Consider the following 15,307-nt stretch of genomic DNA (forward strand, 5'->3'; position numbering starts at 1 on the left):
TCACGCAATTACAAAAGTCACGCATATTATGGAGAGCGATTGCGTGAATGAATTTTATTTGTTTGTTGTTGTTAATGTTATTATCATTGTTCTTGTTTTTTCCTTTCTCTTTTATTTTTCTCATCCATCACATGCGAGGGATCGCAACAGAAGGCTCAATCAACATAATGTACTATACACAAGAAAACATTGAAATACGGAGCATACTACAGATCAACATTGTGCTTGTGTCACTCTCCAAAGTCGTCGTTTTTCCAACCCCACTAATATATTATGTGTGTGTGTGTGTGTGTGTGTGTGTGTGTGTGTGTGTGTGTGTGTGTGTGTGTGTGTGTGTGTGTGTGTGTGTGTGTGTGTGTGCTTGTGCGTCCCTCGCGCGTTCTATTTCCCCTCTCTGGAGCAATCCTCACTGTAAACGATGGATTTTAGATATTACGAATCAATGCAGGACAGCCGATTTCATTAAAAAATCAAAGAAAGCAAATCCATGAGTCATATCATGAAACAACTATTTAGGAAAATGAAAAAAAAAAGATACTAATATATAAAATGTGGATGTGGAATTTGAAAGTAATTCCAATAAGTGTCAATTAAGTATCGTCATTATGATTAGGCACATGCTTTACATTATCAATATAAATTGAGCTGATTGCAATTAATGCGATTGCAATCAATGATCAGAGTTTAGTATTACCAAACACTTCCAAAATTCAACAAGTAGTTGTCACAACTACAAAATGCTATTTAAAAAAAAAGGGTCTTCACGTTGGATTGTAGCTATGGCAATAGTATTCATCGGATACTGCAATAGTGGTCAAGTTTCTAGCCTTCATCCGATATAGCACCCTGTGTTCCTGCAACAGTGCACGAGAACGATGCTTACTAACAACATTACAGGCTATAGCGCCATCATTTGTCAACTGTGCTGTATGAGGAAGCAATACAGGTTCGTAGATACCCCGTACTCGATGCTAGTAGTTTCTTTGTATAAGAGATTTTCGAGACAAACAAACTAATTTTATTCCCCCACCTTTGCAGTCATTGACGTCGATGTTATTACGCTAAAAAGGCTCAGGATGAAAATATGGTGCAATTTTTGTCTATTTTACTTACATCGACAATGGTCCAAAGTTGACAATAAATTCGACGTCACATGTATATACTGTTTACTATTGTGACAATAGTAATGAGCTGTAATGATGGACAGTGAATTTGGCAATATTCCCAAGTTAACCTCCTTCTTTGTCCTTCGCAATATTTTCACTGAGTCGTGTAGGATGTATTTTCCACTAAAGCAGAATATTCCACAAAACAGACTAGAAGGACTGTGATGCTGTGATGTTATTAATTTGTTAAGTTGTGAAGAACGCACCCACAAACTGCCTCATTGAGCTAAAGTCTCTACTGCATGTCTCTGATAGTAATTGTTTTTAATACCTTGTAGTCTGTTTATATTTTATCATTATTATCATTGTTATCATTTTAATTCTGCTTAATGTTGTATGCCTTCTTTTGATTCTGCTCATGCACATAAATATAATTCTGCAATTTCATGTGAATTATATGTACGTGCATGAGCGTTTTTGTGACACGTGTTTGTGTGATTGAATGTGTGTGTGTGCGCGCGTGTGTGTGTGTGTGTGCTTGTGTTGCATCTGTCCTATGTAAATATGTTACTATTATACTTCTTGTTAATTATGTTTAAAACTTTAGTATGTTTTGCTTTGTTTTATATGTTTATCCGGGACCCCTTTTTTACAAGCTCTGCTTCTTTTGGGGTCCAAAACCATTCATTACTCTTAATGCTGTATCCTTTTGTAAAATGTCAAATGTTTAATGAATTGGTTAAATAAACTTGAAACTTGAAACTTGTATCATCAGTGTAAAACTGCTTCAATCGTATATGTTACACGGAAAAGTTTGGCAAGCATTCAATTTATTATTCTACGCCTTCTACATGAACGGCAAAGACTAATCCATATGTTTTATTGCAAATTTTGAATCATCATTATCATAATCATCATCAACAACGACGACGACGACGACGAAAACGACAACAACCGAAGTCAAAGTAGAAAAAGAATACATTTTGGAATATATGAAGCTGTTCATTCATTTCAATCTTCAGTATCTCGTCAGACCTGGGGAGAACAGTAAACAAGTTTCTCACACTTACCACCTCAATTGAGTGGCTTATTGCATTTGATTACAATGTATATTGAATATAATGGTATTGTGAAGAGTTCCTGTTGGGTAATGATCGGCCATACATGATGTAATGATTGTAAAACATGCTCAGTGCATCTCTATCGTTAATGTTACTAGAAGTACAATGAAACAAGTGCCTTTACAAACTAGGAATGAGCCCTTGGTTTATGTTTGGAGGTAGATTGATCCCCATCCCACCCCCCCTCCCCCCCCCCCCAAAAAAAAAATAGGAGAAACAATGCTTTGGAAAGGGATGGAGAAATAATCACGAATAACACCGGCTCAAAAGTTGACAGATGAACAACATACAACCTTTACCGCTTTGCCTTTGCGTTAAATCACTGCAATAGCTGCGTGCTCTAAAAGTAAAATCTATTATTTAGAAATGTTTTGCTACTAATTCATTTTGTTACTTCTATATTTCTGAAATGTCACACTGAAAAAGAGAGAACACTTATACAGTTACGAAATACATAATATTAAAGGGATTATAGTTTTGGATTAGATGGTCTTCAGGTTTCTAATATTTTGTGAGATAATGAGAAAGCTCTTATAAAGTATAAAAGAGCATGTAATTCTTAGAGGAATTCAAAGTTTATTTGATAAAAATCGGCTTTGAAATGGCTGGGATATCGAAAACAAAGTGATCCTAATACAAGATGGAACCCACCTTTTATTTGGATTGCTTTGTTTTACTTTGTTTTTGGATATCTCAGTCATTTCAAAACTGATTTTCATCAAATAAACTTTGAATTTCCCTTAGAATTGTATGCTTCGAGATATTTCACAAGTTTTTTTTTTTTATCATCTCGCAAAAAAGTTAAGAGCCGAACTTCCTCCATCTCACCCAAACCTACATCATCCATTTAACCAATGATTGATTGCCTTCAGAGTCTAAAATAAATCGATGATTTGTTTTAAAACTATCATGTAAAAGCACCACTCTTTCCTCCCCCGAAACAACTACAAAAATATGAAAGAAAGGTGTGAGAATCATAAATCATGTAACACAAATTTGTAATTTGATACTTCACATTTTGTTTTATGCATAAAAGGCAAGTGCTTATTTGTGATTGGAGCAAGACCAACGCAGCTACTAGTATCAGAAAAATAACAAACTCGCCAAAGTACGAATTTGACAGCATCCTATAAATCAATATCATTCGCTACAATTTACTTCGCGTCGTATTCGGTATTTCAATCATTTAACTGGACTTTCTACTTGCCGTTGTATTCAGTTTTGTGAATCATTTAGATAGATACTTCAAATCAGTTCTCATACGATCACCAGCACTAACTCAACTGTCTATGGTATCTGCTTGACCTCGACTACAGACCAAACATCACCCGATATTACATGTCTCGAGGCAGGAAATATACTGATTTTTATGTCTTGTTTTCAAAGGATGTCTGCTAGATCTATACTACTCCTTGATCTATATAATGCTGAGTAGGCCTACATGCCGAGAGGTGAAATTTTACATCATGAGACTAAACTTGAAGTGAGATCGATAATAAGGTTCCCATCATTTCTCTCGTAAAAGCAATAGCAAGCTTACACATGTTACTTGATATTAAGTTCAAAAGCGACAGATCGATGCTAATGAAAGACAATACGTGGCCGTGGCGAACTTGTCAATAATACTCGCCAACATATCGACTTGAGGGAGTCGCTCATTGAGCGATTATCGGAAATTCGCACTACGCCATCCTTCGGCGGTGTTGGCTCTACGGGGACTTGGAGCTCGCTATTCAACCTGTTGGCCCAGCCTACCGAACTTCTGTGTACATAGCGTACTTCGCAGCCATGGCGACCGACAACTTTCAGCGGAATGATATCGGCGCGGCGCAACCGAACGAAACAAAACACGGACTTTGAACGACTACTTCTCTATTGATTTGAACAAATAAACGTCCGAAATATGCCTTTCTGGATTAGACTATTTCAACGAATTTGTTTTACATAGCTTTTATCGTCATTGTTTCGCCATTTTCGAGAGGAAAATCTGTGAAACAGCAACGAGGTTTGGCGTATGAATCTGATCGACCAAGTAATTTGCATACCAAATGATCTCGCTCCCTGGGTGAGCGAAATTCTATGTCGGCTCTCGTTTGTTCAGGGTCAATCATCCTGCCTGCCAGAGATCTTTGCCAAGTCCTGTTTTGGTAGTCCCATGTATTCCACCTGCTGAATGCGTGTGTACGTGTGCCGACTTAAATCGAGACTTTGTAGATGAGCTGCAGGCCTGAACAGTTATGTAGCGCGACTTAATTTCTATAACTATGGAAAATTAAGGCCTGTTTTGAACATTAGAATTTCTACAAGTAGCAAGATAGTTTTTTTAGCGATATAATGGCAGACACGGAAGCAGCAAATGCAACTGCTACAGACGGAGGACCAAGCGAAAAAGAGGCAAATAAGCCCGATTCCCCGAAGCCAGATCAAGAAGTTGCACCTCCCTTGATCACCACTAGCACTACAAAACGTGAGTGACATTGACCAGCTATAAAAATCATATTCATTGCTGGTAATTCGTTGTAGTTATGTCATATGTGCAATGATCAATTCATTATCGTTAGCCTTTCTGCTATATCATTGTAACTCAGAAGTTTGACTTTGACCTGAAGTAAATTATTGTTGTTATTGATTAGCCTAAAATTAGTTAGGGCCTAATTTGATTCGAACTTAAGGTCAGCTGTTGGCTACTTAGTAAAATGCAGCCAGTGCAAGTGGTCCCTGAGACTTGTTCAAAACAATGTCATTAGTGTCTATGTCACTGTCAGTGTCAGTAAAACTCAAGTTAAGGGGATGGTAGGCCCAATAAAAGCAATAGTTTTGGTTGAGATGGGGCTTCATGTTGTCAACTTATTTTGTGAGATAATATTCAAATGAACTTTTCATTCTTGTCAGAGTTAATTAACATTTCAGAGTGTAGGCCTAACAGTTAGTGGTTTGTAAGTAACTTGGACCTACTGCTCATCGACCACTTTTTAAAAATTATTATTAAATAGATCTAACGTTACCTTGTACGGTAATTAGTATCTTTGAAAATACCCTTCAGTTTCACCTTAAATTCCTTTCACTTAGAATCAGCTCATGGCAGAAAATAGCGCAGATTCACATCTCAGGCTCGGATTATTGAATCGTACCATACACGTGTACGTGCGGAATTCTCGGTGACAATTGCAAGTGACGTTTTTTGTGCATTTTTAATGTGCAATAGCAAAGCTCATTTTAATCGACCACCCACTTTCCATTGAAAAGCACAGAAATCAAGTGAATGGCAAATATGTGTTAATAATTAGAGTGAACGTGTAGATGTATTACTAATAAGGATTTTCTTCAATTCTTTTTCCTCCTGTGTCCTCAGGTTATTTTACGTGTGGTACCTATCCCACTGATTTCTCTTGATTTGTATTCATGTTCGAATGTTCCAGCATACATTGTATTGTACCCCATCCCATGCGTACTTTTGATTTTATACGTGAGAAAGCCATTGCGCAAGGGTGGTCGATCTAAAAATAGATGGTCGAGGAGTAGTAGACTAACTATATCTTGAAAAAAAAAAAGTTAAAAGCTAGTCAAATATCCTCATCTCAACCAATCTATCCCTACCATCCCTTTATTTAAAGTAGACTTGCTCAAGAATGCCATTGAATGCTTCCAAGTGAGATGGTATAGTTCCTTGAATAAAACTTAAATTACATACTATGTAATTTTAAAAACAAATCAGCTGTACCGATCTAGATCTAGATCTAGACCTACATTGTAGATCTAGTTCTATTTATCATCAATAATGGTGGAAGATGTGATTGTAAACATCACAGCGAGGTAAAACTGATAATAAAGGGATGCCATGCCCTTCACACTCGAGTAGGTTAAATTAGAATTTTTGTACCTGTATAGTACACTTTAATAGTAAGATGTTCTCTGTTGACAGTGTTGTTTATAAAATGGCATGTTTTCATCATTGGTACCGTAGTGACTTTATTTGAACCGGTGCAGTTGTAACATTCTGAAGGTCTGTTTAGTCTGAAATACAAGGTTCGTTAATCCAAAAATGAAAAAAAAAAGTCTGTTGTTCCAAAGTTTTGTTTTATTCCAGAAAGAAACGAGGTAAATGAATGATTCTGAAGGTTTGTTAGTACTCACCTTCTTTTGAAATCATAATTTAGATTAATGAACCATTGAATAACCAACATCACCCGTTTGAATATCTACCCAAACATATTGTATGCATAAATGTGCTGGATTCACTGCAAGCTGGTGCCCAGAATAGATGAATCACATCTTACAAGCAGATAGAGAGAACTGAAATTTTATGAATGTTAGGCATACAATTTATAATGCATAGTAGTTGTAGTGGTCCTGGAATTGTGTTTTGTAATTGATGTTAGCATTACCGATTCAGAATTTAGTTGTTCTAAGACCTAAATCCAGAGATCTAGACTATTTGAAATGCTATTTCAATTTTAAATTAATTCTGTATTTCAAAAAACTTAGTCTAAGAATGATTCAACTTCAAATTAAAATTCAAAATTAATTCTTGAAATTAAAATTTCATGTTTGAATTTCACCTTTCCTGCAAAAATCTACCGTCTTGTAGACTCTTTATTGTACCCTTTCCCTCTTAATTTAAAACAGATACCTGAGGCCTTGTATCTATAAAAATGTTGCCTCATCTCACATGATGTTTATTAAAGAATACTTCTTGTACCTGGGAGGAATTATGATAATGGTTATGAAGTTGCCCAGGAAAATATCCATGTAGCAAGAGTCCAAGTATGCTTTATTAGTTACTGTCTGCCATTTGATCTTGTCATACAATAATTCTGATGGCAGCATAAAATGAAAAGTGCAATGCTACTCATTTTTTTTAGTGCAGTAATATCTCATATCTGATGTGATGTGAATACTAAATCATCTCAAGAAACAGTCTGATAAAAAAGCTGAAGGAAGATATTACTATTTTCATCAAACTGTGATGTGCCAAGGGATGATATGAATTTGAAAGATACCAGTTATATGTCACCACTCTGATTGTTTTCTCGTGTTTACACACAATGTGTGTTGTGTTGCTCATAGAAAGTGAATGCATTTTTATGAGGATGAATAGATTGTTAGATGAAGTGTTGAAGACTATTCCCGAGTGAACTCGGGCAGGTGTCTAAATGGAAAATGCTTGTAATAGAAAAATCAGCCAGTCCACAACAGGTTAAAAGAGACCTGCATGTACAGATATGGACTTCCTTCAGAGCTTAAATAGTATGGTATTTTGGTTGTCACCTTGAATTATACACAACATCAACACACAGTGTATAACTGGCATTAGGGTGTTTATCATATTCAGCAAGGTCCTCATGGAATTGACACAATGCTCAAGTGCACTTTACAGTATGCTATGACGACCAAATACCACCTGCTGCTGATTTCAGACTGAGCTGTTAATCCAAATTCATGGCCATTTTCGATGGAACTTTATTGCCATTTTTTTTTATTGTACTCTGGAATGTTTTCTGCTTCTTTTACTGAAACCACAATTTTGATGTACATTGGTAAAAAAAAAAGGTAAATATAAAATGGAAAAAAAAAAGAAAATATTCTATCCACAAAAAAAGCATCCAATAGCTTTAAAAGACATCAAGTAACTTTAAAAGACTTTGATGAAAAAAATTACTGCCATTTTTTTTTTTTTTAATAGAAGAAGTTGAATAATATACACAAGTACCCACTTTCCTACTTTTGTTTTTCCCTGCATAATTACAGCCTGTATATAATTTAATTGCTTATAAACACATTCATGCTTGTTTATTCATGGGCAGTTTGCAGGCCATGTTATGTATACTCATGTACTATAGATACTGTACATTTCAAACATTTATGGTAATCCTGCTGTATGAAGGAAGAAAGATGAAGTAATTTTGCTGAGAATAGGATCCTGAGCATTTGGTGGCAATACAAAGATGAGCATCCCAGGACTGTTGCAAACACTATTGGCAAATTGTCACAACGTATGATTGCCTATTTCTGGTATCTCTTTTTGTTTTGTCTTTGTATCTAAATAGATTTTTTTTTTTTTTTTAAACAGAAAAGACAATGTTTGTTTGTATTTTGTATTCAGCAGCAGAGAAAGATGCTGAGGCCAAACAAGAGAAGAAGAAAGTTGGTGCTCCGGCGCGAAGGGGAGCCGGTCCAGCAGTAAGTAGAGCTTCTTGATTTGTAAAAAAAAAACAAAACTTATTGTACAAGCCCTCCTTCTATAAATCTGTCTTTTGACTTTTTGTGATACACTGTATACACATAGTGTGTGTGTGTGTGTGTATGTTTAATTTGTATGTATTTGCACATATAAGACACTTTCATTTTTTTTTTTTTGAGGGGGATGAAAGGTACATAGATGTACTTAGTAAAGGACTTAGGACTCCTAAATAAATTTTACAAACCTGGAGCATATGATAAAGTGTATTACACATTTATTTCAGAAGTACAGTCCTTGCTGTGTTTTAGGAAATGTGCTTTGGGGTTATGATATTTGCATCTGAACAGTGATTGATAAAAGAAGAAAATTCTTACTGTGTATAGGCTAAGTGTTGTATTTCAGGATATACAGTGTAGTTGGAAGTCTTCAGATTTAACCAAGAGATTGGTATCTAACAGATACAACTGTCATACATGTAATATGCAGTGTCATGTCACCTTTGCCTGTGATGGATGCTACATGTAGTTCGTGTGAAAAATGCTCCAAACAAGATTGCCCATGTACGTAACTGCTCCATGTGTCAAAAATTTAAATCAATATCAGATTTGTCCAATAACGATGCATTCTTCCACCTGTGTAAGAGGCATGCTTTACTTAAAGTGTTATTTTTTTTCCTTTGCATCCTCCTATAATCATTGTAATTAGCGATCCTGCGAGCAGGGATCGCTGTGATTCTAATTGCCCACGCTCTGCTATTCAATTACGTCGAACATCGAGCCCGTTGTCCATTTCAACAAACACAAAAGACCACATGACCACTGATTTATCGAGATCTAGTGGGCCACCAGGTGGTCGATTGATGAAACCTTCCCATCTCCTTGCCTTACCCTGACACTTGTCTCCCCCCATTGTGAAAGCGAGATGTGCGGCATTGTTTGGCGTTAGTTATTTATCAAATTTCTGAAAAAGATGAACGAGCAGGCTGCTTTTATAATAGGTGTCAGTACTTTGCATCAGAAAGTTGGCGACAGCTCTCGATGACAAGAGAAAACAAGTGTCAGAGAGGTATTGTACCTGTAGAGGGATGAGCTTGATGAGTATAAAATTGTTCCAGATTCTGAAATACCTTTTAGTTGTCTTGCTGGTAGGCCACTGACATTGTGTCTGAATTCCCTGAGGAATATAACATTTCACTTTTGTCACTTGTTCCTTGCTCTCAGCATGCTTCAAAAGGACCGGTAAGTTTGATTTGATGTGCATTCTTGGGGGTGTTTTGCCTGTTGCTGTCATTGTTACATCACTATTGCCATTGTTGCTACCACACAAGGGCCTTTGATCATGATACCATGTCTTTGCATTTAAATGCTGATGCACTATGACTGTTGCCATGTTTGTATCACACCAATGCAGTGGAAGATTTGATATGACTTTGAAAATAGTAGTTATATGTGAGTCTTGTGCAATAATTATGAATCGTTACTCAAGTGATTTGTGAATACCAACACAATTATTCATAAATCACTTATGATTGGTTAAACTGCATTTCACAGAAAATGCCTCTACTCAGTGGTGACCTACAGGTGTACAATGTATACAACATGCACAATGTCATGTACACTGTATACTAGTTTTGTCTCAGTAAGACTTTTGTAATTTGAGTGAATAATATTGTGGTTGATGTTGAATGTTTATGTTTGTCTTGTTAAGAAATCAGAGTTTATTCAGTTATCAAACAGTGATACAGACGTGTTTGATGAGCAGGTCACAACTATTCAACATTCAGTATTTTGTATAATGCTCAAAGTTTTATTAGGACTGGATTCATTAAACACGTGTGTTGTATGCAATTCATCTCAAGTTTCTAGTAAAATCTTGTGTTTGTGTGTGTGTGTTTGAAGTGCTGTGCAAAAAACAGAAAGGCTTGCTTTGTAATTACTAGATTGGCTTAATGTCCTTAAGTAATTGTAAGTAAATCAAAATAACATTTCATGAGCAAAAGATTTATGCAACCTTCCCAAGACAACGTTGATATGAAGGTAGACATAGCAAACCCCGAAAACCTGATAACAAGTGCAAGGCAAAGACAGATTACATTTGAAAAGCCAAGAAAGATGTGTGGAAACTTTCCTGTATTTATAGAGTAAAATTTTTTCCATGTTCAAATAAACTCTATTCCAGAGGAGAGTTATTGATGTTAAAAACAGAGCTTCAAAGTTAAATTAAGGTCAGAAATTGGTTTTAAAAGGAGAAATATGGCATTTTGTAATTCATGTGTTTTCCCAAACAGTTACCAGTTTTAGAGTAGTCATAACATTATAGTGTTTGTATGTACATGTAATTAGACCTGGATAAACGTGATGATGTCAAGGCCTCACAAATCCGCAATTGCTTGTGGGCCGTCGGTTCCAAAGTTCCCATTTGGACATGAAAAAGAGCTATTATTTTTGCATCTTTGTACTGGACATGTATCCTTCAGTTCTAGAACAAATGTCTGTAACACATTAGTGATGCCAAGTTTTATTTAGGGGAAAGGGGAGTTACAATATATTGAATTATCAAGAAAGAGAATACAATGTATTTGTAGTTATGTATTTTTTTTTTCACAAATCATGAAAGCATTGCAAGCTGATGACATTGTCATTAAATTTGCATTAAAGTGATGGTACAGTGTACCTGATGCCGTGTTTTGCAGCGTTAACTGTTAATATTTCCATATTTTTCTTATTGTTTGTCTGATCTGCTGAAACTTTTTTTTTTTTCAGTGTAGGTCATTACATCATGCTTGTGTCATTCATAATATCCCTATTACATGTACATCTAAATTCCAAGTACCCATTATCAACATTTGTGGATATATTTTTGTTAGTTTCTTATAAAAAATGTGGATTTTTCCATTCATGAGTATTGTTCACAAATTTAATGCCTGTGCTAATATGTATCATTATAAAAGGGAAATCATAAAAAAACCCAAAATACTTTAGAGAAACTCTAATATATGTCTAAGAAGCACAAATCCTACCATGTTCACCAATTTGCTTTACAAAGAACTGCATGCTCAAAATATTGACAATCTAAATAAAATGCCTGCCCTGAAAAACTAGGTTCAGCGCAGTTTGTTCCCATACATCTCAGTGCACTCCCATAGATCACTGTGCCCTGACAGGTGCTGTCCCTTTTGTTGACCCTTACTGCACTCAATCCATCCTGTTGACCCAGACCAATGGCTACCATTGTCCCCCCTACCCCCATAGGTGTGGTTTGACTATGGGCTATGTCTATTGACATATCTCATTGTGGCCCCATTAGTGGGCTTGATACAGTCTAGGAGGGCATTTGTTGACAGAAAGTCAATATTTACATTAACCCCCTCCAGTTTGCCCTCCACTAGAGCAACATGTAGTGCTTCCATGCTGTGCAAAGTTGGAAAGAGTTTGTACCTACCAAGGAGGTACTAGGCGAGCTCGCCTAGTACCTCCTTGGTACCTACACTGAGCTGTACTACACCGTACTTTGATTATGCTGTAATACAAATGTAGTTTTTAATGTTAAATGCCAGTTCATGGTCAAGTTGACTTTTACATAGATATTGAACATAAGGAAAATATTCAATAACAGAAAAGCAGTTTAGGACATACACTATAGATCATTGCATAATAAGGATGATGATGATTTGCATGGCACATATACAGTGTACATATGTACACAAAGATTTGTTTGAAAACATACATTTCTTTAATATGTAATGACTTATTTTTTTTTTTTTTTTTTTTTTTGCTGTGTGGCAATATTTTGGGCAAACATACTTTATCATACAATTGTAATACAGTATGGCAATGAAATGATAAAAAGGTACATTGTATTTATCATATTATTAAGAAAAAAAAAATTGATGTGGTATTGCTATGCACCATGCCGTTGACTGAAAAGTGCATAATTTGCAGAGATAATCTGGTACCGTATTCATTTTCGCATAGACTTTGCACATCTTCTGCACCTACTTATGTACAAATGTACCTTACAGGTGTGCATTTAATCATACAAAAAAAAGAAAGAAATAAATGCAAAGATCTCCTAGCAGAACATCAAATGTCATTTATCATATTCTGCTTGCTTATCAAGGAATGATTTTCCTGGTATCGCATAGCAGTTTGCTAACAAATTATTTATGAGTGCTATACAAAATATCATTTCTGTAGCATTTTCTTGTGTATGTAAAAGTGTACACAATTTCATTTGAATTGTTGATTTATTGGCTGAAATTGCTTTTGAGGAGGTAAAAGTATTCCCTGCATATAATGGAAATTCATGTATATGGTCAACCATTTTTTTTTCTTTTTACAGTTTTTTGTAAAGTACATACACCATGCTGAAAATGGGGCATTGGTTTCAAAATCACACATGTACTGTGTATTCATTCGTATGTGCGTAGTCCACTCATTTTTGCAAGGAGGGAATTCATTCTAACAAATAAGATGTGCTCTGTAGAGGCCAATGTGCAGGTATCATGCCAAAATGACCTTTCACCTCTGAAAACTCAGGTTCCTGGACACAAGACTAGTCGTGTCTCCATTTCGCTGCAACCAGGGGACGTCCATGTATCTGGGTCCACCAGCGATCCCAGGAACAGACGTTTTGTATGTTCTACATATTACAAAAAAACTTCACTCCCTCATATGCTACATGTACCATTGCCTCCAAGCAACTGTATGCAACTCCCTGACCTTTGGCAAAAACTCTTATTTCATCTTGCTAAGAAGTGCTACTATGCTTCCATAGATATTGCATGTTGAGCTTCCATCCAAATGTTCCCATGAAATGCAATCATTGCATATATAATGCATTGTATTTGTCAGTATATTTAACATTGTATTGACTGTTCTCAGAGGAAGCTGTTTTGAATCAAACTTTGAAAAGTCACATCACAAATTAAAGTAGGTTGCAGATTTATAAGCATCACAAGTGAACTCCATTGTCTTTTATTTCTCTAGTTACCTGGGCATCTCTTTAAATTTATCATCCTTTCTCTTAAATTTCATTTCTATTTTACAAATGATGGGGATAGGGGAGACATGGATATTTTTTTGTTACGTTTTCCTTTTTTAATCTCTGTTTTGCAAGTGAAATATAGCTGCAGTACAATTCTTGGATTACTACCATACATTGTCATAATGTGACAGCCATTGGGGGGGGGGGGGGGAGCCAAAACACAAACTTATTTTCTACTGAGGACTTAATCCTACATGCTACAAGTGTATATAATGGACTGGTCTTTTCAAAGAGGCTTGGTGATGAGACTAAAGTGAAAACTGACAATAGAATTGGAATAATTCCCATTGCGCATGCTACTTTCATCCATGGCATGCGGCACATTTTTATTAGTTCCGTACAGTAGTTTGATAGCATACATTCTCTTCTTTCATCCAGCAATACCAACCACCAAGCTTTATGTTGCCCATATTGTAGAACAAGGAGGTCTGCACGCATAGAAAAGTACCATTATCATGCCCTTTTCAAATTATTGCTTTTCCATCTCATTGCATCTGCAGACATTAATAGGATCAGAGATATAGCAATTATAGCTGGGCAGTTTCAGAGTAGTGTTAATGGTTTTATTGATGGCTTATCAATTTAGTCGTTCTCATCGAAGTAGATTAACATTTTTTTTTTCACACAAGGTTTATATTAACGTGCACAATTTATACAATGCACAAATACATTGTACAGAGTTATGTGCAGTACAGTACACACACACAATTGTACATAAACACACAGACACAGACACACAGACACACACACACGTTACCAGAATGATCAGTAACACTATAGCAACAATGCGGGACATTAACAAAAAATGGAGAAGATAAAGTACATGGAGATAATGAAACTACATTGTGCTAATAAATGAGAAACAATTTCAAGGTTTGTGTGTTGGCACTGATGGGCAATACATGTTATGTTTGTACAGGTATAATAACCATGCCCTTCTGCATCGATAATTACATGCATGCCTTTTAAAAATATAGTATAATAGCTTTCTATGCACCCCTCCCCCAATCTCAAATAAAGTTGGCAGCTTCCCTAACAACAGAATAGACCTTGCGTAGCAACCAGTCCAACCCACCTGCTGACAGTGAAACAAAAAAAAAAAGTCACTGACTTCCCATGGCACCTTTCATACAAAATGCAGTGCAGAAGATGCATTGTCAAGGCACTACGGAAGTGGCAGGTGTTTCAGGGACTATTAGATATATTATATTTCAGTGTACAGGTTGTGGCCTCTGCATTTAGATATGATATATCAAATATAGTCATGATTTGTGCATGTTGTCGGGGACCATGATATACAATGTAGCAGTTAACCCATAGCCTACAGAAATTAGTGTTCTACACTGTGTATCTTTAAATAGACAGCTGGGCTTTTTCTATGTTGAACAGTGCTTTGCACTGCAGAGAACTGAATGTTCTTTACAAACAGAACAAAAGTTTTATTTGTGTAATTTAAAAATCCTGATATATTTCTTTTTGAAAGTGAAAAGATGGCATAGACACAGTTTCTTTCCTTTTTCATGGAGGAAACTTTTATATGACTAATAATTTAAGATTGGTACTATAAAATTGCATCACCTCAAAATGTTGGTCAAATATTAACTGACATACTTGTACATGTGTACCTCAAGTAACAAATAAAAAGTTGAAAAAGAATGATTGTATGTGTATGTATTATATACATGTTATAATCCACTTGCTGTTTCTTGAAGTGTGCACATTTCTTCATCTACAACAGTAAATATGTACTGTCCAGCAATGGCAGCTGTTACTTTCTTAGCAATATCAAGCACTGTTTTTCTCCCCAAATACTGCAGGTTTCACGGAAAATACTTTTTCCCATAAATTTTGTT

General features: G+C 35.8%; 1 protein-coding gene across 1 annotated transcript in view; it reads left to right on the top strand.

Moving 5' to 3' along the window:
* The first annotated feature begins 4,302 nt into the window (after nucleotides 1-4,302).
* The window catches only part of LOC140242814 (dynein axonemal heavy chain 5-like), an 88,873-nt gene continuing 77,868 nt past the window's right edge, over nucleotides 4,303-15,307 (top strand). The window contains exons 1-3 of the mRNA XM_072322569.1: nucleotides 4,303-4,694; nucleotides 8,334-8,407; nucleotides 12,947-13,042. Coding sequence (XP_072178670.1) covers nucleotides 4,562-4,694; nucleotides 8,334-8,407; nucleotides 12,947-13,042 — 303 coding nt within the window. The 5' untranslated portion in view covers nucleotides 4,303-4,561. The remainder of the gene's footprint in view (nucleotides 4,695-8,333; nucleotides 8,408-12,946; nucleotides 13,043-15,307) is intronic.

Source organism: Diadema setosum, chromosome 19, assembly GCF_964275005.1.
Source record: "Diadema setosum chromosome 19, eeDiaSeto1, whole genome shotgun sequence".
Lineage (NCBI taxonomy): Eukaryota > Metazoa > Echinodermata > Echinoidea > Diadematoida > Diadematidae > Diadema > Diadema setosum.